We start from the raw sequence: 24,104 nt of genomic DNA on the forward strand, positions 1-24,104 counted from the left end.
GTTTGTAGGAGGAGTTTTCTTTCTGCTCTAGGAGGATAGAAATCCCCTGACCTCTGCCTGCACAGTACTGATTGGCCTTGTGCTGATCACATGCACTCTGCCCAGAAAAAAAAAACCTCTCTAGCAACACACACCAAACTGAGCATGTACATGCCTACGGTTCAGTCTGGAGAAAAGTGGTGGCCGCTTGAAAGAGGGGAGGAACAGAGAAGAAAGGATCAAAATGGCCTTTTTACACAATGCAGAGGATTAACTCCTTAGGTTCCACAGTGAGTATATGCTTTACTGCATATACAGGCTGATTTTACTGTTGTGGGTTTAGTAACACTTTAAGTTGATAATCATTAGCACCTACTTGGTATAATTAGTTAATCATGCACCTGCTTCTAATCCTACAAAATCCCTGACTTTGTGCAAGTGTAAGAATTGATGCTGGTTTGAAGCCAATGGGTAGTCACACAAAATATTGATTTGATCTAGATTTTTCTTCTGTTTGCTCACTTTGATTTTTGTAAACTGATAAAAATAATTAAATTATATATTTTTGAAAACATTCTTACTTTACATCACTTGTTCACATCTGCCTAAAACTTTTGGCCAGTAATATATACAGTATATACCAGTATTTCTTTTACAGACTGAAAGTGACGGTAAATGAAATTGCTTTTACAACAAGAAGGAGAAATGGCACTTGCATACACAACTTACCCCAATGAACAGGAAAGGAGGAATTGAGAAGCAAAGGAAATGTTTGTCCACTCAGTATAATGCATTGCCTAAAAGAAATAAGCACATTAATATATAATACTCAATTACATTTATTCTGTTACACTCCACTTCTCTCATCCACACTCCTGGTATGTGGGTAGGCCTTCAACATCCTCAAGTAGAAGCAGGACTGCTGGTCTTGCTTTTTACGTGATGACAATGCAGATGCCGTGGCTAGTCCAACAGTGAAGAGGAGCAACTTGTAAAGCAATCATACCGTGGGGAGGAAGCCTGCAGGAGAAAAGTATTGCTGCTTACTCCTTAACTCCTAGGCTGGAGGTTGGCAACCTGTCAATAGCGGTCTACCCATCAATCACATGCATGTGATGGATATATTGCAACTGACCCATCCATATCGCTAGCTTGTTACGTACGGTGTTACTTGACCCTGACCACTGCACTCTGCATTACATACTACTGACCTCTGCACAGCATGCTGCTGACCTCTCTACTCTGCATTACTTACTACTGACACTGAACTCTGCACGGTGTGTTACTACTGACCTCTGCACTCTTTGCTATAGATGTTTATTATGTTCAGGTAGATCTCCACCTAACTACAGCAATAGCTCTTTGCATTGTGAGGGGGGAGTATTGCCTTGTGTATTTTTAGAGCTGACTTGAGTTCAGTATTAAAGCTGAACTCAACAGGTAAATACACAGTTGAAGTACACTGTACATATATGGGAACTGTTTAATCCACCAAATGATTTGTATTTCTGTCCATCCATCCTTGTGATTTACATGGGCCTATCAGTCTGCACAGCCAGGTTGGTGACTTGAGTTTTCTCCACTGTAGGCAAGTAGTATAGCTAGGTCACCTACATTCCCTGCTCATTAGTCTCTCTTCCTGTCAGCATGTTCAATGGAAGCTGTCAAGAAGTACAGCAGTACATTTGATAGGCCCTAGCAATGTACACCCCACCAATCTAAGTTCAACTGTGCAAGGGACTACAAAAGGCTGACACTAAGTATAATTTAAGTACTTTTACTACTGCAAATAAAAAAAGTATTGCCTTTTTAATAAATGTGCCAGGGTTTTTTTTTTACTTTTTTTTTCTCTATATTGCTTTGAAGTTCAGCTTTAACTTGTAGAACAAGCTGAGTTTTTTGCTATGAGAGTCTCTTTCTTAGTTGTTACACTATGTAGACCAAAAATTGAGAAATTATGAACATTTTTGTAGCACTACCTACTTAGCTGCTGGTTCTGGATCCCCCTATTTTCTTCAGGGCCAGGCAGCACGCATTTTCCAACTTCCAGTCAGAGTCAGTAACCAGTCCATGGGCTTGTTTTTGTTGTTTTATTTGGGGGTAAACAAGTTGGATAGAGTCTAGGGGTATATGGGATGCCCAATTTGACACCAATACTGAGGACAAACTTCCTAAATGCTGTACAAAAATGTAGCCTCCTGGACTTTTTACTCCCTCCAGAGAGGCAACAGTCTCTTTACAGATCAGTAACAGTCCTTGTGAGGAGCACCTGGTTCCCACTAAGTGAACCTCTTCAGACATCAGCTAGGAAATGCCCATTAACCTGGCTGTCTGAAGAGTATCCTGGAGCAAGAGACTCTGGACCAGACTTGAAGTACTGTCCCAGGGAGAACTGGTTGGGTATAGCACCTAGCAGCCTTCTCTCCTGTAGGCCCCAGGGGTGTAGAGGTACTCACACTGTCCTTGTGTGCTGTAGCTTTGGATAAACTGCTTTCAGGATTTTTTCTGGGTTGGTTTCCTTCCAGGCTAACAAGCCGTCCTTTAGTAGACTGCAGGGCAGTGGAGCTCCCTCTGTCAAATTCCTTCTCCCGTCCTTCTGACCTCCAGCCTGGAGGCAGAACCCCCTTCTCCGGGATCCCTTCCAGGCTACACAGGAGCACACCTTAGCACTCCATCTTCCACTTGCCTCCCCAGGTGGCCAGGCTCTCTCATATTTATGGGCCAGTCTGCCATACTACTAGGCCAACTGCCTGGGATTGGTCAGACCCATAAATATGCAGATCAGCTCCTCCTGGCCTCCACGCATTGGCTTCTAAAAACTCCTCCAAGCATCTAGAGCCAGGGGGAGGTACCAGAGGACTGACCTGTAGACCCCTCCAGCCTGCCCTGAAGTAAACACTCTGACTCACACCCACACCCCTTCTAACAAGCCTCCAACTACACTCACAAACTTTGTACACAAGAGGGCACTACACTTTTATTAGCATAATAAAACATTCTTCAAGACAGAACAATGTTCTGCAATAGATTCAGGCTTTCACAATGGATCGTTTGAGCAGTGGGGAGAAGTTTAACACAGGTGAACTTCAGTCAGGGGAAAATATTTTTGTATATGCACTAAGCTACAAAGTCTTGTTGTGGGCTAACACACAGCTTTTTTTTTTTTTTTTTAACTGAGTAGTGTTAGCCCTGCCCAATTGCATTTTGCTAAACTACTCAAACTCCTTCCACTCTTTCATCTCCACAACATAGACACTAATTATTCTGTAGTCGAAGAAAAGAACCAGGGGGGCTAATTAGACTCCTCGGTACGGACACAGAAAGTGTGTACAGGAAAGTTCTGAATTTCTGACATGATCAAGGTACAGTATATTATTGCACTTATCAAACAGATAAAACCAAAATGCAATTATTGGCATATTTAACAGACCAAAAAAGGTAGTAAATAAAAGATGTTTATTTTTAGAATTTACATTTAGTCACACAAAAGGGCATCAGCATCCATCATCATAGCATAGAGTGTTAAAATAAGCCTACGTATACAAAAGGCCACAACTTACATTGACAAATTCTCCAGTCCACACAGTGAGAAAGAATGTTGGCAAAATCATGAAACTAGCATTGTAAAAAAGGACTCCGTATTTCCCCAATTCCTGTAACATTACACAAAAAACAATGAGAGGATATTAGAACTGAAAGGTATATGGGATTTCAAACTTTTTTTACTTGCATAGAGTTACAAAATCTGTCATATGTTTTACTGCTGTCTGTGTTAATGTTAGGAAGATTCCCTCTCACTTCTTGTCATGGTGACCACACAGAGACCAAAGGGAAATCTTCATTCCAAACCTTGCTTACTCTATCCAAAGCATTAGTGTTGGCTGGACTTTCACTTTTAAACTATATCTATTCTACTGAAAAAAATGGGAAAAAAAAAATGAAAAAATGATTGCTAGTGACCTTTCTGTGATGCGAACTCTCTTGCTTCCGTGCATTAAGTCACAAATCAAGAATAAATATTAAAGTGGACAAGCCAGCATCTTGGCCAGGTAACTAGAATTTTCAGAAGGAATGAGCAACATTCTCACATCTGAAACTGTTAATATCTTATCTATTATACTACACTAAGAAAGAAATACTGTTGAAGTGGACCTTGATGGACCCCCCTAATGTGTCATCCTGGGAGGCCACGATTGATGCCGCTCTATGTATAAAAACTTACCTATATGAATCGCAGGTGTCAATGGAAATATGACCCTGGACGTCACGGTAGTGGGGTTTATGGTTGGGCTCTGCACCCATAGGAGAGGTGGTATGGGACCTTTTACCCCTGCCCCCACCTCCTCCCCTTCTCACCCTCCCTCCTGCTGTATCTATTCCTGTGGGCTCAAGAAGCCCTGGCTTTTCCTGGGATTTGCATGTAACCTGGTATGGCTAAATGTGTGGTTAGGAATATCCAATTGGATACTCTGTTTTTTCCATTCCTTTTGTTTCATGGTCACCATGTCAATGAGCTTTGATTGCAATCTATTGTACAGTAATGTACTTTCAATAAAGCACTCCGTCTTTGTAGAAAAAAAAAGAAAAAATAATTTTCAGAAGGAAAAGCAGCAGTGGCAGCCCCCATATCCCTTTTGGTAAAGGTTTACTTTTAAGCAAACCTGTACCTTAGCTATGCAGGGCAATGCAGCAGGTTTGCTGTAACCACTAGCCAACAGGGCACTTATACCCCCTTCCTGCCCAGGCCAATTTCCAGCTTTCAGCACTGTCACACTTTGAATGACAATTGCGCAGTCATGCAACATTGTACTCATATGAAATTTTTATAATTTTTTTGAAACAGATAGAGCTTTCTTTTGGTGGTATTTAATCACCTCTGGGATTTTTATTTTTTCTTACACAAACCAAAAAGCACTGAAAATTTTGAAAAAAAAACAAAAAAAAAAAAGTTTTTTTCTTCGTTTTTGTTATACAATTTTGTAAATAAGTGATTTTTCTCCTTCACTGATGTGCGCTAATGAGGCTGCAGTGAAGGGCACTGATAGGCTGCACTGATGGACACTGATAGGTGGCACTGATGAGGAGGCACCAGTAGGTGGCACTGATGGGCACTGAAAGGCAGCACTGATACATGACACTGATAGCCAGCACTGACTGGCACTGATGGGCGACATTGAAAGGCAGCTCAGTTGGGCACTGATATGTGGCATTGATGTGCACTGGTATGCACTGATATGTGGCATTGATGTGCACTGGTATGCACCGATATGTGGCACTGATGGGCACTGGCGCGTGGCACTGGCACATGGCACTGACAGGTGGCACTTCTGGGACCACACTGATCATCAGGGCACACCGATCATCAGTGCCCTGATGATCAGTGTAGATGTCCCCTCTGCGGAAAGCCGATTACCGGCTCTCCTCTCGAGCTGTCAGCGTGACAGCTCGAGAGGAGAGAAATGCCGATAACCGGCATTTCCGTGTTTACATGTGATCAGCTGTGATTGGACACAGCTGATCACATGACTGAGCCGACATCTTCGGCTCTTTCCGTGATCCGCTGTGTCCAAGGGACACAGCGCACCGGCGATCACCGCGCTATGCACTCTCTGAGCCGCGCATGCGCAGTGAGAATGGTAGGACGTCATATGACGTCCTATCAGAACGAGAGAACCACCTTGCGCCCGTCATTGTACTATAGGGCGGGCGGAAGGTGGTTAAAGAAGAGTTCCAGGTATGAATATTTTACATATACAGTAATTACCTTGGCCCAGCTTGTATCACTGTAACTATGCATATACCTTACCTGGCTGATCCCAGAGTGAGTGCAACATGTTCTCTAATTGGACAAGGTGGAGCACTGCCCACCTCTCCATCGCATCCAAACAGCCACTCAGCACAAGACACAGAAGAAAGTTGGGACCACTGGAGTAACGGTGTCTACTTCAGTGATTTCCAATTTCCAGGAGGATCGGCCAGGTACGGTATATACAGTGGGGATCGAAAGTTTGGGCACCCCAGCTAAATATTTGTATTAATGTGCATAAAGAAGCCAAGGAAAGATGGAAAAATCTCCAAAAGGCATCAAGTTACAGATTAGACATTCTTATAATATGTCAACAAAAGTTAGATTTTATTTCCATCATTTACACTTTCAAAATAACAGAAAACAAAAAAATGGCGTCTGCAAATGTTTGGGCACCCTGCAGAGTTAATATCTTGTACTGCCCCCTTTGGCAAGTATCACAGCTTGTAAACTCTTTTTGTAGCCAGCCAAGAGTCTTTCAATTCTTGTTTGAGGTATCTTTGCCCATTCTTCCTTACAAAAGTCTTCCAGTTCTTTGAGATTTCTGGGCTGTCTGTCACGCACTGCTCTTTTAAGGTCTATCCATAGATTTTCAATTATGTTGAGGTCAGGAGATTGTGAAGGCCATGGCGAAACCTTCAGTTTACGCCTCTTGATGTAATCCCCCATGGATTTTGAGGTGTGTTTAGGATCATTATCTATTTGTAGAAGCCATCCTCTCTTTAACTTCAGCTTTTTCACAGATGGCATCAAGTTACCATCCAAAATTTGCTGAAATTTTATTGAATCCATTTTTCCTTCTACTCGTGAGATGTTCCCCGTGCCACTGGCTGCAACACAACCCCAAAGCATGATTGATCCAACCCCATGCTTAACAGTTGGACAGAGGTTCTTTTCATTAAATTCTGTGCCCCTTCTCCAAACGTACCTTTGCTCATTCCGGCCAAAAAGTTCAATTTTAACCTCATCGGTCCACAGAACTTGTTTCCAAAATGCATCAGGCTTGTCTATATGTTCATTTGCAAAGTTCAAACGATGATTTTTGTGGCGAGGACGTAGAAGAGGTTTTCTTCTGATGACTCTTCCATGAAGACCATATTTGTACAAGTATCTCTTTATAGTGGAATAGTGTACCACAACTCCAGTGTCTGCCAGATCTTTCTGGAGGGATCGTGCAGTCAAACGTGGGTTTTGAATTGTTTTTCTCACAATCCTGTGAGCTGTTCTGTCTGATATTTTTCTTGGTCTTCCAGATGTTGCTTTAACTTCCACTGTTCCTGATGATTGCCATTTCTTAATTACATTTCGAACAGAGGATATTGACATCTGAAAACGCTTTGCTATCTTCTTATAGCCTTCTCCAGCTTTGTGAGCGTCAACTATTTTCAGTTTCAGTTTCCTAGACAACTGCTTAGAAGAACCCATGGTGCTGATTGTTGGGGCAAGGTCAGATGAGTCTGGGCATTTAAAACCTTTGAGCTTGACATCACCTGGTCTTCCCAGACGATGATTGAGAACAATCCATGACACTGGCAGGTCTCAGATTTGCAAAGGGGGCAGTGCATGCTATAAATTCTGCAGGGTGCCCAAACTTTTGCAGACGCCATTTTTTTGTTTTCTGTTATTTTGAAAGTGTAAAATGATGGAAATAAAATCTAACTTTTGTTGACATATTATAAGAATGTCTAATCTGTAATTTGATGACTTTTGGAGATTTTTCCATTTTTCCTTGGCTTCTTTATGCACATTAATACAAATTTTTAGCTGGGGTGCCCAAACTTTCGATCCCCACTGTACATATAGTGGGTCTAGAAAGTCTACACACTTGCATATACAGCTGGGGAGGGGTAGGGGGCATTACAGAGGAACTCCAGGTAAGTAAATTTTATACATGGCTCAAGCTGGACCAATGTAACTATGTATAAAATATACTTGCCTGGAATTCTTCTGTAATGCCCCCTGCCCCTCCCCAGCTGTATATGCTAACCTTAACTTTGTTCCCTCACAATTCATCAGCCCTGTTTAAGCTCTGAGTTACAATCATGGCCAAAAATATTGGCACCCCTACATTTCTGTCAGATAATGCACCAGTTCACACAGAAAATTGTTGCAATTACAAATGTTTAGGCATTCTCATGTTTATTTCTTTTGTTTGTATTGGTAGAACACAAAAAAGTGGAAAAACAAAAAAGTTAAATCTGATACATTCCACGCAAAACTCAAAAAATGGACTGGACAAAATTATTGGCACCCTCAATTTAATATTTGGTAGCACACCCTTGGAAAAAAAAAATACTGAAATGAATCACTTCCTGTAGCAATCAATGAGTTTCCTACACCTCTCCGCCACCACTGGAATTTTGGACCACTTTTCTTACGCCAATTGCTCTAGGTCTCTCAGAGTGGAAGGTTCCTTTTCCCAACTGCGGTTTTGAGATCTCTCCACAGGTGCTCTATTGGATTGAGATCTGGACTCATTGCTGGCCAGTTCAGTACTCTTTAGTGCTTTGTCTGAAACCATTTTTGGGTGCTTTTTGACTTGTGCTGTTGGTCATTGTCCTGCTGTAAGACCCATAACCTCTGACACAGAGACCCAACTTTCTGACACTGGGCCCTATACTGCACCCCAGAATCTTTTGGTAGTCTTCCATTTTCATAATGCCATACACACAGTAAAAACATCCAGTGCCTGAAGCAGCAACGCAACCCCAAAATATCAGTGGACCTCCATCATGTTTGACTGTAGAGAGACTTATCTTTTCTTTAAAGGCCTAAAGGCCTTATTGATTTTTTTTTTAAACAGTAGAATGATGGCTTTACCAAAAAGCTGTAGTTTTGTTTCTTCTGTCCACAACACATTCTCCCAAAAGGATTTTGGCTCTCTCAGGTAAGTTTTGGAAAACTCCAATCTGGCTTTTTTATGTTTCTCTGTCAGCAGTGGGGTTCTCATGGGTCTCCACCATAACCCTTTTTATTCAGATTGTGACCTATAGAGTGAGCTGACACAGTTATACCCTGTGCCTGAAGGTCAGCTTGAATTTGTCTGGAAGTTGATCAAGATTCTATAGCCATCATTCAAACAATCCTTCATTGCAATCTTTGATCAAGTTTTTCTCTTTCATCCATGTCCAGGGAGATTAGCTACAGTTCCATGGACTGTAAACTTCTTGACAATGTTGCGCACAGTGGACACAGGAACATTAAGATCATTGGAGATAGACTTAAAACCTTGAGATTGTCCATGCTTATCCACAACTTTTGTTCCCAAATCCTCAGAAAATTATTTGCTGCTCTTTTTTTTTCTCCAAGCCCCATGTGGCACACAGACACAAAACAGAGAAGTTGAGACAAATTTTCATCATTTTAAAATGGTTACTGGTGTGATTTCTATATCATCAGCACCTGCTAATTGATACAGGTGAGTTTAATTATAAATTACAGGAGCATCACAAACTTGGAATGCAATTATTTATTGCAATTTTGAGAAGGTGCCAATAATTTTGCCCAGTCCATTTGTAGAGTTTTGTGTGGAATGTGTCAGATTTGGCTTTTTGTTTCTCCACTTTCTTGTGTCTTACCAATACAAACAAAAGAAATACTCCTAAACCTTTGTAATTGCAACAATTTACTTGGCGAAGTGGTGCATTATCTGACAGAAATGCAGGGGTGCCAATATTATTTTGACTGTAGTTTAGTCAGTGTTTACACGGGACTATTTGCGCCCCCATGTGATATGGCCCGAGACCAGTCCTCAAGAACCAGCACTTGCATGAGAGGAATGGGACTAGCCACTACTCCATACACAGGAGTATAAGATATTTTCTCAGTCCCCAGGGGCTGAACAAAGTGGCAGGGCAGCTGAAGTAAGGTAGGAATGTGCTGCTGGGGTGGATCAGACATTAAAGATATACTGTCAGTTTGCTCACTGAAATAACCCCCTTACTGCTCCTTTTCCAGTCACAACCACTACCAAAAACAGCTTGTATTGGCTGTTTTCAGCACCTAGAGGGAGTGGTAAAGTCCTAACTCTCCACCCCCCTCCCCATTACATAAAAGTACTCAGGCATAGTGACTCTCCAGTCAGCTCAAGCACTGTCATATGCGCCCCCATAGCTGGAAGAACCAGGTACTGTAACCAGATGAGGTTGAAAAACAAACTGAAATTTTTTAGGGGGGAAGTAAACATAAAAAATTAAAATGTGGTTGCATAAGTGTGCACACCCTCTTATAGCTGGAGATGTAACTGTGTTCAGAATTAAGCAACCACATTCAAAATCATGTTAAATAGGAGTCAGTATATACCTGCCATCATTTAAAGTGCCTCTGATTAACCCCAATAAGTTCAGCTGTTCTAGTAGATCTTTCATGACATTTTCTTAGTCGTGTCCACCAGCAAAAGCCATGGTCTGCAGAGAGCTTCCAAAGCATCAGAGAGATTTCATTGTTAAAAGGTATCAGTCAGGAGAAGGATACAAAAGAATTTCCAAGGCATTAGATATACCATGGAACACAATGAAGACAGCCATCATCAAGTGGAGAAAATATGGCACAACAACTGGACATCCCTCCAAAGTTGATGAAAAGATGAGAAGAAAACTGGTCTGGGAGGCTGCCATAAGGCCTACAGCAATATTAAAGGAGTTGCAGGAATATCTGTCAAGTTCCTACACGTGTGGTACATGTAACAAAAATCTCCCGTATTCTTCATATGTCTAGGCTATGGGGTAGAGTGGCAAGATGGAAGCCTTTTCTTACAAAGAAAAAGACCCCCATCAAGCCCAGATACATTTTTCAAAAACATATCTGAAGTCTCCCAAAAGCATTATGGTCTGATTAAACCAAGGTTGAACTATTTGGCCATAATTCCAAAAGATATGTTTGGCGCAAAAACAACACTGCACAGCACCAAAAGAACACCATACCCACAGTGAAGCATGGTGGTGGCAGCATCATGCTTTGGGGCGGTTTGGTTTTCTTCAGCTGGAACTGGGACCTTAGTCAAAGGTAGAAGGAATTATGAACAGCTCCAAATACCAGTCAATGTTGGCACAAAACCTTCAGGCTTCTGCTAGAAAGCTGAACATGAAGAGGAACTTTCAGCATTACAATGACCCAAAGCATACATCCAAATCAACAAAAGGAATGGCTTCACCAGAAAAAGATTAAAGTTTTGGAATGGTGCAGCCAGAGCCCAGACCTGAATCCGATCGAAAAGCTTTGGGGTGATCTGAAGAGGGCTGTGCACAGGAGATGCCCTTGCAATCTGGCAGATTTGGAGTGTTTTTACAAGGAAGAGTGGGCAAATATTGCTAAATCAAGGTTTGCCATGCTGATAGACTGATACCCAAAAAGACTGAGTGCTGGAATAAAATCAAAAGGTGCTTCAATAAAATATTAGTTTAAGGGTGTGCACACTTATGCAACCGTATTATTTTAGTTTTTTTTATTTTTACTTCCCTCCACCTAAAAGATTTCAGTTTGTTGTTCAACTGAGTTGTACAGTTTATAGGTTTCATTAAAGGTGGAAAAAGTTCTGACATGATTTATCTTTGTCTCATTTTTTTATATCACAGAAACCTGAAATTTTAAACAGGGGTGTGTAGACCTTTTATATCCACTGTACTTGTCTCAGTCCACAGCACTGTCATTTCTGTATGCTGCTTTGTTCATCAGCATGACTTAAATCTGACAAGCTTTTCTGACACAGAGAAAAAAATGTTGACAGGGGAGGGACCTCTAGTAGATTGGCAGCCTCAGCTCTGTTCCTGTGTGCTGTGTGGAGGGGGTGTGTGTGACCCTTTCCTCCAATCAGCTCTAAGACCTCTCTTCACTGAGCTCTGCAAAGTGTAACCTTAGCTGGGTTCGGAAGGGTAGATACCAACAGATCTATGCAGCTGTGGAAAAATATCTTGCATGGAAATAGGTGCTAATAGGTACAGAAGAAGAAAAGGTTGGATGTGTTCCTAAAATAAACTATAAAAGATTACCTATATACACAGCACATTGATCCACAGACTTAGATTGTCGAAAGGATTTTTTCCCTGTTAAACTGGGTCATGATTAACACATTTATGTGCGTTCATTGTTTTTTTAAATTAAATTGAGGGACTTTTATCTTTTTCAATCTAATTTAATATAAAAACTGGATGCTGAAACTAAGAATAAGAACACCCCACTTGGCAATCTGAAATTCAAAAAACATGACAAAATATTCTCTAATTGTATTTTATGTCCAGAAGTAGTTACATATTGCCTCTAGAGGACACTATAAAAACATTATAATTGTTCTTAGTTTTTAATTATATGATATATTAGTATGATATAATCAGTATATACTTTAATTGAAATAATTACCTTAGGGTTAATTTTTTCTTTGGTATAAACCCCATAGGAAGCTGTGAACAAGTCATTCAACAACACAATGCAGTATCCTTCCAAATTAAAAGAAAGATCAAAACTGAAAAAAAACATTAACATGCTGACCATTTTCAATAGCAAGTACTTAATATACAGCAGGTAAAATTATACATACGTGACTTCACCAGTCTAATTTAAACAAGACATTAACAAAATTGGTGCTTTTATTTTAAGAATGGTCACATAAGTCATAGGGGTTAATTAATAATGTAGATTGTGCACTTTGCAAGCGAAGTTTCACTCCATTATCCCCAGAACCTGAATGAGGTTAAGCTCTGCTGACTTCCATCATCCAATCATGTGCAAGCAAAACTGCTGTTGTTTAACTTTAATGCATGTGGTCAAGCTTCACCACATTCACCAAGCTCTGGGGAAAATTCGCTTAAAGAAGGAAACTTCACATGCAAAGTGAACAGTATATTTGTCTTTAGTAAATAAACCCCAACGAAGGTCCAGAACAACAGCAATTCACTATAGACTATTACATAAATTTCGATCATCTCCTGTAATTGAGAGAGCCACCATTGCCTCTCTCTCTGGTCTCAGTAATGGTTCACATCACAGATCTATGGCTGGTGGTCTTCCCAAGCAATAATGAGGGGGGCTAGGGGCTGAGCACTTGAGCACAGTACTCGGTCAAAATGGGAACAACAGGGCATCACCTAATTAGATCTCTTGGGTACTCTACTAGGTAAAAAACCATTCATGCAGCAGTTGTATGGGTTTGCTGAATGCTTAGAGAGCACAGGGGATTATTTACTAAAATTGCAGAATGCAAAATCTGGTGCAGCTCTGTAGAGAAACCAATCACCTTTCAGGTTTTATTGCCAAATGTTAATTGAACAAGCTGAATTAGAAGCTGATTGGCTACCATGCACAGCTGCATCAGATTCTGAGTGCTCCAGTTTTAATAAATCTCCCCCCTCTCCCCTAGGGTAACTTTAAACAATGCACAGCAAAGGTATCCACAAAGAGCCATGATAACTGACTGATCTGCTTTTTGTTTCGGCAGGACCAAATTTCTGTTTGTATGGGCTCATTCAGACATCAGTAGACAGTGATTTGCCTAAAGATATTGAACCTCAGAGATAACACTGGTATAGACATCAGCTGAGCAGATATTCACACTGGTGCAATGCCTGCCATCATTTCCATGGACTGTCTGTCTGAACAAAGATCAATCATACTGAGACTGAAGCCGAATACACTCGATCAGAAAACTGTACAAAAAAACACTGCTTTTGAAGCAATCGTATGATGATCAGCTTGTTCACACACAGCTGCCGTCTGAAATTATTAGAAGGGACAAGCACGAAAAGATCATATGATTTTCATCTGAAAATACGATACAAATACACTACATCGTTTCCAAATTTTTATTCGGTCATACAAGAATTTCCGTAACTTTAGTCACCTCTTAACTTTCGATATGTGACTAGCATGCAATAGACCCCCCAAAAAAACGGACGATCATTCATCACATATTCTCATCATGTGTATGGGGCTTAAGCATAGCACTGACTGATATCTGTTGAAAGCTTAAAGACTAAAAAATTGAATCAGGTCTCCAAAAGACCTGAAATTTGTTCACCCAATGGATTGCTCCTGACTGTAGTTTTAGTAACCTGCAGCCACAAAATATATAAACATTTAAGAAGAAGAAAGAAGACTTGGCCTTTGGTCACAGCCCAGACAAAAGCCCATTACAAATCCATACCTGGCTGCTACAAGAGCGCCGATCATCATTGCTGATACACTCAAAGCAACAGATAGCGAGTATCTTTTCCTGCAAGAAAAAGCATTATTAAATATAATTTCACCTAGCACTGCTAATAAAATGAAATTATGAATACAATCACACACTAAATAGACTGGATAGAAGATAAAATAATAACTTGCCTTCATTGTATCACTTCTACCTAATATAATGAGCTATAGCTGCCTTTTTATATTGCTTGTATTGAGGAACACCTAAACTACAGTATAGGGATTCTTATACTAATAATGGGAAGAATAATGTCTAAAAAAGGATGACTGAAAAAAAGCTCGGTTGGAAAGAAGCATTGTGTGTAGGCATCTGGGGATTTAACACTTTTTTTTTTTTTGGCCCTCCAGACCAGGCTTCTTTCTTAAAACTACTTTTGATTAATGTTCCATAGCACAATCTGTCACTCGATGCCAGGGCAGATCTTGGGCCTTCAAAACGAATCTCACAATATAGACCCATGCTGGGTGAAGCCTGTCATTTCTTGACTGGCACAGACCTCCGCTGTGAAGTTAGTTCTGAAGAAGCAAGCAGAGCTCAGCTTGGTGGCAGGTCGTGAAGATGACACAATGTTCTAAAAAAGACTCAGTCCACAGGCTTACATGCAGAGAATCTATAGTGCGGACTCATCATGTGTGACCTTTAATATCACATAGTGATGGCTAGTGATGGCCAGGAAAAATAGTCACGAATTGAATGCATTTACATGACACCGATGTGAGCGGATTCTGAAGGCTGATGTTTGCTATCTGAAGAACGATCAAGCCAGGGAGTCACCCGTTACCCTACGTGGGGTGATGATGTGTAACAAACCAAATCTTTCAGTATGGTTAGCTTAGGGCTGTTGATCTGCTTTAGCTTCTTTTGCATTCCCATAGATTTATATGGGGAGAGAAGCAGTGCTAAAGTGAACAAAAGCCCGTCGGCACAGGCCCTTATTCTGGCAAGTCCATATAAAATGTGGATGGAAAAGAATGTAAACCATTTTCAATTTCATTCTCTACTAGAGCCGTTTTGGAATTTTATCAGACACAAATGCAGCTCCCAAGTGAAAGGCCATGGGAAGCATCTGACCTACCTCTCTGTGCCTAGTGTCTGTATGAGCTGTGTCTACATTCTGCTATTTCACTCCACCCACGTTACTGGCAATAGGACTGTATGCATACAATGGTAATCAGGTAAATCTGCTATGAGAAATATGAGATGTCATAATGGACCTGTTGTTATGTTACTTTGCTTATGAAAACACACGGTTCAGGCAGTGTACGTTTTCTTACACCAACTTTGTGTTTTGTTAAGGGGCAGCTAAGAATAAATTACAGGCTAGTCTCTTCAAAACAACCATTATTTCCATTCAAAGACAAGCATGTACATTTTCAGGTATTCTCCGAAGAAATGCACAAACAGGAAAGGCAGAGTCAGATATTTGTCTAATCACAAGGAACAACGAGAATGGGAAGAAGGAATATATGTTTGAATGCAAACGCTGGCACTTTTTTTCACAAAAGCAATTTAAAAAGTACACACTAGTCAACACTGAAAAGTAAGCTGGCATTAGCAGGCAGGGAATTTTCTGCTCACAGATTAACCACCTAAGCTTCAGAAGATTTTACCCCTTTCACCCCAGGCTGTTTTTTTGCGATTTGGCACTGCACTACTGGCAATTGCGTGCTCATGCAACACTGTACCTGCATGAAATTATTATCAGTTTTTCTCACACAAATAGTTTTTTTGGTGGCATTTAATCACCACTGGGTTTTTTTAATTTTTTAATTATATAAATGAAAACATTTTGTAAAAAAGACAATATTTTTACTGCTATAAAACATATCCAATTAAAAAAAAAAAAACTTAAAAAAAGAAAACTTAAAAAAAAATCAAAGTTTCTTTATAAATTTAGGACAAAATGTATTCTGCTACGTCTTTAGTTAAAATAAATTCCCAATAAGTGTATATTAATACATTTGCATGAAAGTTTTAGCATCTACAAACAATGGTATATAGACTAGAATTTTTTTTTTCATACTTGTGATGGTGGTGATCAGTGACTTCTAGTGGGACTGTGATAGTGAGAGTGCAATCTGACACTGACACTGGGTGGGAATTGACTGACACTGATATCTCCAGTGTCACTAATAAAGTGATCAGTGATAACTAGATTCTATACACTGATATTACTGTATACACGGTCACTGTACTAATGACAATGGCTGGGAAGAGGATAACATCTAGCGGTAATCAAAGGGTTAACTGTGTGCCTAACAAATGTAATATGTGCTGCTTTTACTAAGAGATGTGACTGTTCTAGGGAGAAAAAAAAAAAAAACACCCAGATATCTGCTCTGTGTACAGAGCCTGTGTTGTTAGTAAGCACAGGGTTGTGTACTGTGATTCACAAAGCTGATCAACAGGTCTCGGCTATAATTGTTCAGTACCTGCTAATTGACTTGTGCTGTAGTGAGTGATAGCACAGATGAGGCACAGGAACGCGCACGTGCCCCCCTATCTGGAAATACTGGATCATGTGCATGATCCAGCGCAGAGTAGCCGCCGCACCCTGCCACAGTATATATATATATATATATATATATATATATATATATATATATATATATATATATATATATATATATATATATATAGCAGTCTAGCAGTCCGCTAGTGGTTAAAGCGGATTCCAGGCATTTATTCCAGTTATGTGTCAGAAAATCATTAGCCCCTTCGTGCTGCCATGCCCCAGTCCTTTAAAGAATCTAAATGCCAAGAGGAGGAGACGGGCTTCTCGATCATGTGATCACTGTGATTGGCTGTCACAGTGGTCACATGATCGGAAGTTCCCCAGTAGTAAACAATGATTGGAACCTGTCTGTGACAGAGTAGTCACTATGCTGGGAGTGCATATTGCACTCTCAGCATAGAAAAGCTGTTCCCCTTGGATACATAAGTGCTGTGGCTTGGCACTAAGGCTCAGCCACGAAATATATGCATAAGGACAGAGGGAACAGGATAACACTTTACAGTCCAGGGGTAACCAAGACCAGACCAAGTTTTGAATTTTTGTTACGCAGCAGATTTTTATTATTTTACCACAACAGACCAAACAGAAGCTCCGAATAATTCATCTTATAAGCATACAGTATATTATATACTGTACACATTTTACTTTCTTGAATTATCCAAGTGCATAGTATAAGTGATTATTAAACTACCAAAGAAAGTTCAGAAGAGAGAGATACATAGAATGCAATATAAAAAAGAGAACTGGAAAAAAAGGCGCTGTGGAAAATGCTCTCAGACAAGCACCTTAGTGGAGGTGCATCTTTATTGGGTGAGATAAAGTAGCAAGTATAATAAAATTAACCAGCCTGAAGTGGACAGTGTGATTCCAATGGACGGCCCGTCCGCTCTGAGGGGAGCTGAGATCAAAGAATGCTCCTGTCGACTTCAAATCACGTGGTGTCAGCGTACCAGCGTCCTGGGTGGTGTCACCATGGCAAACGAAGGCAGTGTCCGGCGTTGGCTTCAGCTGGGAGCATATGTGGGGTTACCAAGACGACATGTTTCGCGCAGTTGCGCTTTGTCAAGTCACTTGGTGACTTGACAAAGCGCAACTGCGCGAAACATGTCGTCTTGGTAACCCCACATATGCTCCCAGCTGAAGCCAACGCCGGACACTGCCTTCGTTTGCCATGGTGACACCACCCAGGACGCTGGTACGCTGACACCACGTGATTTGAAGTCGACAGGAGCATTCTTTGATCTCAGCTCCCCTCAGAGCGGACGGGCCGTCCATTGGAATCACACTGTCCACTTCAGGCTGGTTAATTTTATTATACTTGCTACTTTATCTCACCCAATAAAGATGCACCTCCACTAAGGTGCTTGTCTGAGAGCATTTTCCACAGCGCCTTTTTTTCCAGTTCTCTTTTTCATGCATATGATTAACAAGGCAGCAGTGGTGAGCTCATGATTAACTGTTCACATGTTTCCACCTGGAGTGGCCTCTCTGCGCTCATTTGTATGAGTTTTCCATAGAATGCAATATCCTCATTCACATCATTTCAGATCCTGTTTTGTATCATCAGATATAACGACATATGACAATAGGATTGTATGTTGAAAAGTGAAGAGGAAAAAAGCATTAAAAAACGATGCAAACAGAAATCATTGGCCAGCAGTCCATGGAATTTATGGGCACCACACGAGTTTCTTATTTTAAAAAAATGTATGCAATCTTTATTTATGCACAATTAAAATGAATAAAATCTAGTTAAAACACAGTAGCATCCTGCATTCTTATGTCGATTGGAGTGGTGGCCCGAAACATAAAAGAAAGGTTCACAATATCTTAATAATCATCATCTTGTGGTTTTCAGATAATAGATGGTGCCACCACCCAGACCTGAAATGGTTCGTGGTGTTCCATTTCTTCAGGAGCAGAAAGTACACAGGTAGAAATGCTACAGACAGTGTCAGTTAGAGGGAGTATCCGAATGGTGGCACACCACGGGAAGCAAAGTGAACCCACAAAAAAAAAAAAGAGTCTCATGGGTCATCAAACATGGGGTAGAGAGTATTAAAAGGTCTTTTCGGTTATTGCTAAGTCCTCCTTAAATAAGCTTCATCAGCTCACTTCAAACTTGTCATGAATACAACTAGTACTCCAAGGACTGTATATAAGCAGCCAAAAAACATAGCAATAGATAGCCACTATCAGCAGCCTGGGGATCCATCAAGACAGGTGTCCTCACAAAGGCATCACCAAGATCAAATCCTTCCTACAGATCTGAAATAAACCACAACTACATAAAGGGGATTCCCATAAGAAAGTAATGTCTACACCATCATTAAGTTAAGCCTTGGTATTACATACTGTAGGTGCGGAGGGTCTATCTCCCAGTTGAGAGGGGATTAACCTAGAAGTGCTGTCTGCCTTGTTTACAACAGTACAATTGATACATGTAGTCCATATACCAAAGAACTTATCGCAGTGTTCTTTATAGATGGCTATCCATTGTTTCAACTCCATAATTCCTTTCTAATACAATATACCATATATTTTCCAAATAATTGGTAGCAAATCTTTGGCCACATTCAGAAGATATGGCAATACACTCTTCCTTTAATGGCTAATGGGGTGTACATGGAATAGGAAAGGTATCAGTAAATCAAAGAACATAAATTTGTGGCCACTATCGGCCATAGTTTTGTTTGCAGCATTTCACTACTATACTATAACACAGAGCAACAGTGACAGTGAAATGGTTAATCATGCCAGTCATTTGATCTATATCCACTCAACTATACAGCTCCCCTCTGGAGATCAGAGTGATCTCCTGATGGTGGAGCTGCACATAAACAAAGCCCAACATCCTTCTGGTATAAAGAAACAAACTTTTGTCAGCCTTTGGGTCTTTTGGTGGAAGACACTTTATATGTCTCTTTTGTTCAGAAACTCTTTTACTTACCTACTAGCAAATGTTTTTATTCTGTACGTATGTACAGTACAGTCTTAGCATTTCACAGATGCAGGAAATAGAGACAGGTGCCAAGATCATGGAACTCCAACGTATTTTCATGGGAGTTGCATCATCAGCTCCTGCCCAATGGGCAAAGTAAGAAGATGGCAGATCTGGAAAAAGATACATTGAACCAACAGTAATGGAGTAGATATGAGGAACTCTGACCTCACATTGCTGGAGAACTGTCATGTCTACCCCTAATGCAGGTGGTCAGACACTATAGCTAGCTTCTGTATTCTTAACCTATAGCAGACCCCTTTCCCCTAAGGTAAGCAGGTCTACCAGTACTCAGTTGCCCCCTGGGGCTTCTACACAATGCTATAATGCCTGGCCACCAACCCGGGGCATTTGTGAACTGAGCAGAGCAAACAGATTCATGAGGTTGGCAGACAGGCAGAGTGGTACAATGACAATCCAGGTACAAGGCAGGCAAGGAAAGCAAAGTTTAGAGAGTAGCTGATATTCAATCCGTGGCAGGGGTAAACTGACCATTTGGAAACTCTGGCCCGGGGTCAGTAGGGGGCCCCATGAGATGCCCCTGGTACCTTTTTCATAGGCTTTTTTGAGTTTGGGTAAGGACACAGGGGCCCCATGATCCTCTATTGCCCCATGAGTTGTCATTCTGCCCCTGATCCATGGTTGTCAACAAGGGAATCCAATCTAGCAGAACAGACAGGGAGCTTGCAGTACATGTAATCAGCACTATCACAAGCATGAGACTGCAGGTTTGGCTGGCTTAAATCAGGTATAGTCTCCACCAAGAGACTGGCAACATCAATCACCTTGCAGGTGGACAGGCAGGGAGAATGTATCACAGCCACAACCAGGATGCTGGAAAGAGACTAGCAGCTGTGATGGATCAGGAGCGCAAGTTGCTCCTGACAAGCACATACCCATAAAGGTAAGCATGTCAGAATATGCAGGCAGCAAGCATACTGTGTGGACATGGGCTTAGGCTTTTCTGGTAATTGCAGGTGTCTGATCCTTGGCAGAATTTTTAATTCTAAAACACAAAATGAAATCCATGCTTGTTTTAAGTAGTATTGCAATGTCTGCTGGATAGCATTAAAAGGTTACTGACTGATTTTACAGTTTTTGTAAAAATTTCAGATACCAAAGAGCAATGTTTTCCACATATTGTGGCCTAACATGACACATCAAAAACATATATAGAAGGACAGGTGAGCTTTTTCGAAGAGTAACCAATGCAGAATCAAAAAGAAAGGGTGCTGGTTCATAAAATGAACAGGAGATGTCACTGTTTCCCTTTGCAGCAAGAGCCTTCTGTTATCTATCATCTCACCAGTAAAATTTCATTAGGCAAGTCACCTTCTTTGTAATGTGTTCTGAAACTTGTTTCATATTATTCTGAATGTTTAAACACTTTGTGAAATAAAAGCCTGTATAGAATGGCATCACAATTTACAGTTCTAATTCTGCCTGAGATGGATTTGTTCAAGGAGATACCAATATCACCCTCAATATTTAAAAAGCAGAATGATATATTTCCTCTTTTGACTTGAATGTAGTTATAATCTAGCATTTGTAAACTGACAAAATGATTATACTCACTCTGGGTAAGGAAATTACTACTTTTTCAATGAACTCCAAAGAGGGGAGTTTAGGATTAAGATTGGTAATCAATCCTAATTGACCAAAGCATTCCCTGCCTCACCTATGCAAGGGCTGTGTATACATGCGGCTGAGGGACAGGGAATGCCTTGGCCAATTAGGATTTGTTTTACGCAGTGGGAGTTTCCTGGCAGGATAGCTCAAGCCAGCTTGAACTAGAATCCTAACACAACTGAACTCATCCCTAGTGCAGAGTTTTCCTTACAACTTTCTTTTATTGTGCTGAGTGATCAGCAGTGGAAAATAATGTTATTTGTTATCTGTAGTACAGCGGGCATACATTGCTTACATTTAGTAGGTTGCCAAAGGCTTGCTTCCTCAAACACTTGCCCTCCAGAGGATTTACCCCCCTTCCTGACCAGGCCATTTTTTGCATTACTTTAACTGACAATTGCGCAGTCATGCAATGCTGCACCCAAATGAAATTTATGTCCTTTGTTTCCCACATATAGAGCTTTCTTTTGGTGGTGCGTTTTTTATTTTTTGTGCTATAAACAAAAAAATGACAGAATTTTGAGAAAAAAAAAACAATATTTTTGACTTTTTGCTATTGGACACGTCCAGTAAAAATTTTTTAATTTAGTCAACAATTTAGACCAAAATGTATTTTGCTATATGTCTTTGCTAGAAAAAATCCCAATACCTGTAAATTAATTGGTTTATGTGAAAGTTATAGCGTTTACAAAAGGGCGGTATATACAGTATACTAGATTTTTTGGTTTTTTTTACTAGTAATGGCGGCGATCAGCGACTTATAGCGGGACTGCAGGGACCTGACTTGGTGTCACTGACATCCCCAGTGACACCAATACAGTGATCAGTGCTAAAAAAAAAAAAAAAAAAAGCACTGACACTGTATTAATGGCACGGGGCAGGAAGGGTTTAACATGAGGGGCGATCAAAGGGTTAACTGTGTGCCGTTCCACATTATGTGCTGTGTGTGCTTTCAACTGTAAGCACACTGCTTTGTATGGCTGTGCTATGCAGAGCCATACAGAGCAGTGTGCAGGAGCTGACAGGGGAGAGATCTGTATTGTTTTCATACAGGTCTCTTCCCCGTCGGTCATACCTGTCGATCACCGGGTGCTGGCGGGTAATCACCAGCCGGGACCGGGTGATTGACAACGCGGGTAGGGCTTGCGTGCGCCCCCTACCCAGAACTGCAAAATCACGTATTTATATACACATGATTTTGCAAACCCGTGCTGCCTTGCAGCAGTATTTTTGCTACAGGGCGGACGGGAAGTGGTTAAAGTGATTGTAAATGTTACAAATATGTCATACATACCCTGCTCTGCACTAGAAGAAAGATTTGGAGGGTGTGCTGTGAGGAAGGGGGGGGGGGATGTCGTGCTAAAAGCTTGGGCATGGGGGGTGGGGGGAGAAGGATTTGTGCTGGGTGGGAATATTTGTGCCAAAAGTGGGGAGAGAATTTGGTGGGGGGGGGGGGTGATAGAAGTGGGGCTAGGCTTAGCAGGGTGGGGTCTTTGTGCTAGATGTTGGGTGGGGGGAGAACTTTGCTGAGAAGAGGAATTAAGACACTTTCTTTTGTACTCTTGACTCCTAATGTGCATTACATACGCCTGTCCCCTACACTATATTGCATATTACACACTTCTGCACTATATACAATATTGTACATAATAAGATCACAATCATTTATGGGCGGACTGGCCATCCAAGTGTGTTTTCTGCTGCGTCATTTTGAAATGGTACTTCACAAATACAACAACATGTACACATCCTTCACTCTGCCATTTTAAAACAGACAACCATAGCGAAGTGGTTAATGCATCACTACATAAATATTGAAGGATAAAAATAATAAAATGCTGAACAAAATATTTCCATTGCATGTCATACAAAAAAAATAGTTGCCTGGTGAATGTGATAGGTTAAAAAATATTATTACCTTAGCATGATCATCTCAAGAATTAGAGTAAATAAAATACTGAATTTTCGCAGAACAGTGAGCATCGGTAAGCTGCAAAAGAGAATCAAACATATATTCAATGCTTTTATATACTATTCCTATATGGCAGGCAGCTTAGTGAGATACAACTGCTCGTTATTTTATTGGAAGTATGTGCTGAAGAATCTGCAACATTGTGAAATTACATTAATGACAACATTTAACATTTGCTAAATTCACATAGATAATATATTATTTTAACATTGTGGTATATTTGGATCTTAAATTCTAAATAATTTCAGCAAATGCTCCAGAAGCAGAATGCGATGATGATGCAGCAAAACTTAGTGTTTGGCTCGGTACACACTGCCGCGACTTGGGATCAGACTTGTGAGACCCCAAGTCGCATAACATGTGAAATCCCATGTTCGTCAAACAGAGCTGTCTTAATTAGCACTACTGAAGTCACTCCGACTTTAGAAAAGGTTCCTGTACTACTTCAAGGCGACTTATATCAAACTTGCGCCCATAGACTTTAATAGAAATCCTCTCCAAGTCGGATCATCTATATTGATGTGATCTTGATTGGACATTATAGGAAGATTACCCAGGCATTCCCTGAAAGTCGCATCAAAGTACTACTCAAGTCGCCAGGAAGTTGCCTGGCAAAGTCGCACTGTAAGTCGCGTGACTAACAGGTCCTAGTAGTGTGAGTCAAGACTTAGGGCTCATTTACACTTCCTTTGCTTTTTGACCAGCCCCGGGAAAATTACACATTTTCTACTGGAGTATCAACAGTAGAAAGCGTGAAGCAGCATTGTGTTGTGAAGTGTCTACAGGGTATGCCCTGGCCTCCTGCCTTACTTTGTGATGGGCAGCTAATCTGGCCAGTATAGAGGACGCTGCATACCTATCAGGGCTACAAGGGACATGGAGGTAACCATCCAGCCTGTGCTAATGGAACCTACTAAAAACCGGTTAACAGAGAAGGACACGGAACAGCAAGACATTAAAAAGAGAATAAAAAGTAGAGTGACTGCTCGCACTGAACTATTTATATGGAGACTCACA

At 40.8% G+C, this 24,104-nt stretch overlaps 1 protein-coding gene across 1 annotated transcript in view; it reads right to left on the bottom strand.

Annotated features, from left to right (window-relative positions):
• Positions 1-24,104, bottom strand: part of SLC35D2 (solute carrier family 35 member D2) — a 103,147-nt gene that overhangs the window by 33,371 nt on the left and 45,672 nt on the right. The window contains exons 5-9 of the mRNA XM_089662140.1: positions 23,034-23,105; positions 13,920-13,988; positions 12,140-12,242; positions 3,540-3,632; positions 709-776 (exon numbers count right to left, since the gene is read on the bottom strand). Of these exons, the coding sequence (XP_089518266.1) occupies positions 709-776; positions 3,540-3,632; positions 12,140-12,242; positions 13,920-13,988; positions 23,034-23,105 (405 nt within the window). The remainder of the gene's footprint in view (positions 1-708; positions 777-3,539; positions 3,633-12,139; positions 12,243-13,919; positions 13,989-23,033; positions 23,106-24,104) is intronic.

Source organism: Staurois parvus, unplaced genomic scaffold, assembly GCF_062004578.1.
Source record: "Staurois parvus isolate SC_StPar_1 unplaced genomic scaffold, SC_StPar_1.0 ptg001432l, whole genome shotgun sequence".
Lineage (NCBI taxonomy): Eukaryota > Metazoa > Chordata > Amphibia > Anura > Ranidae > Staurois > Staurois parvus.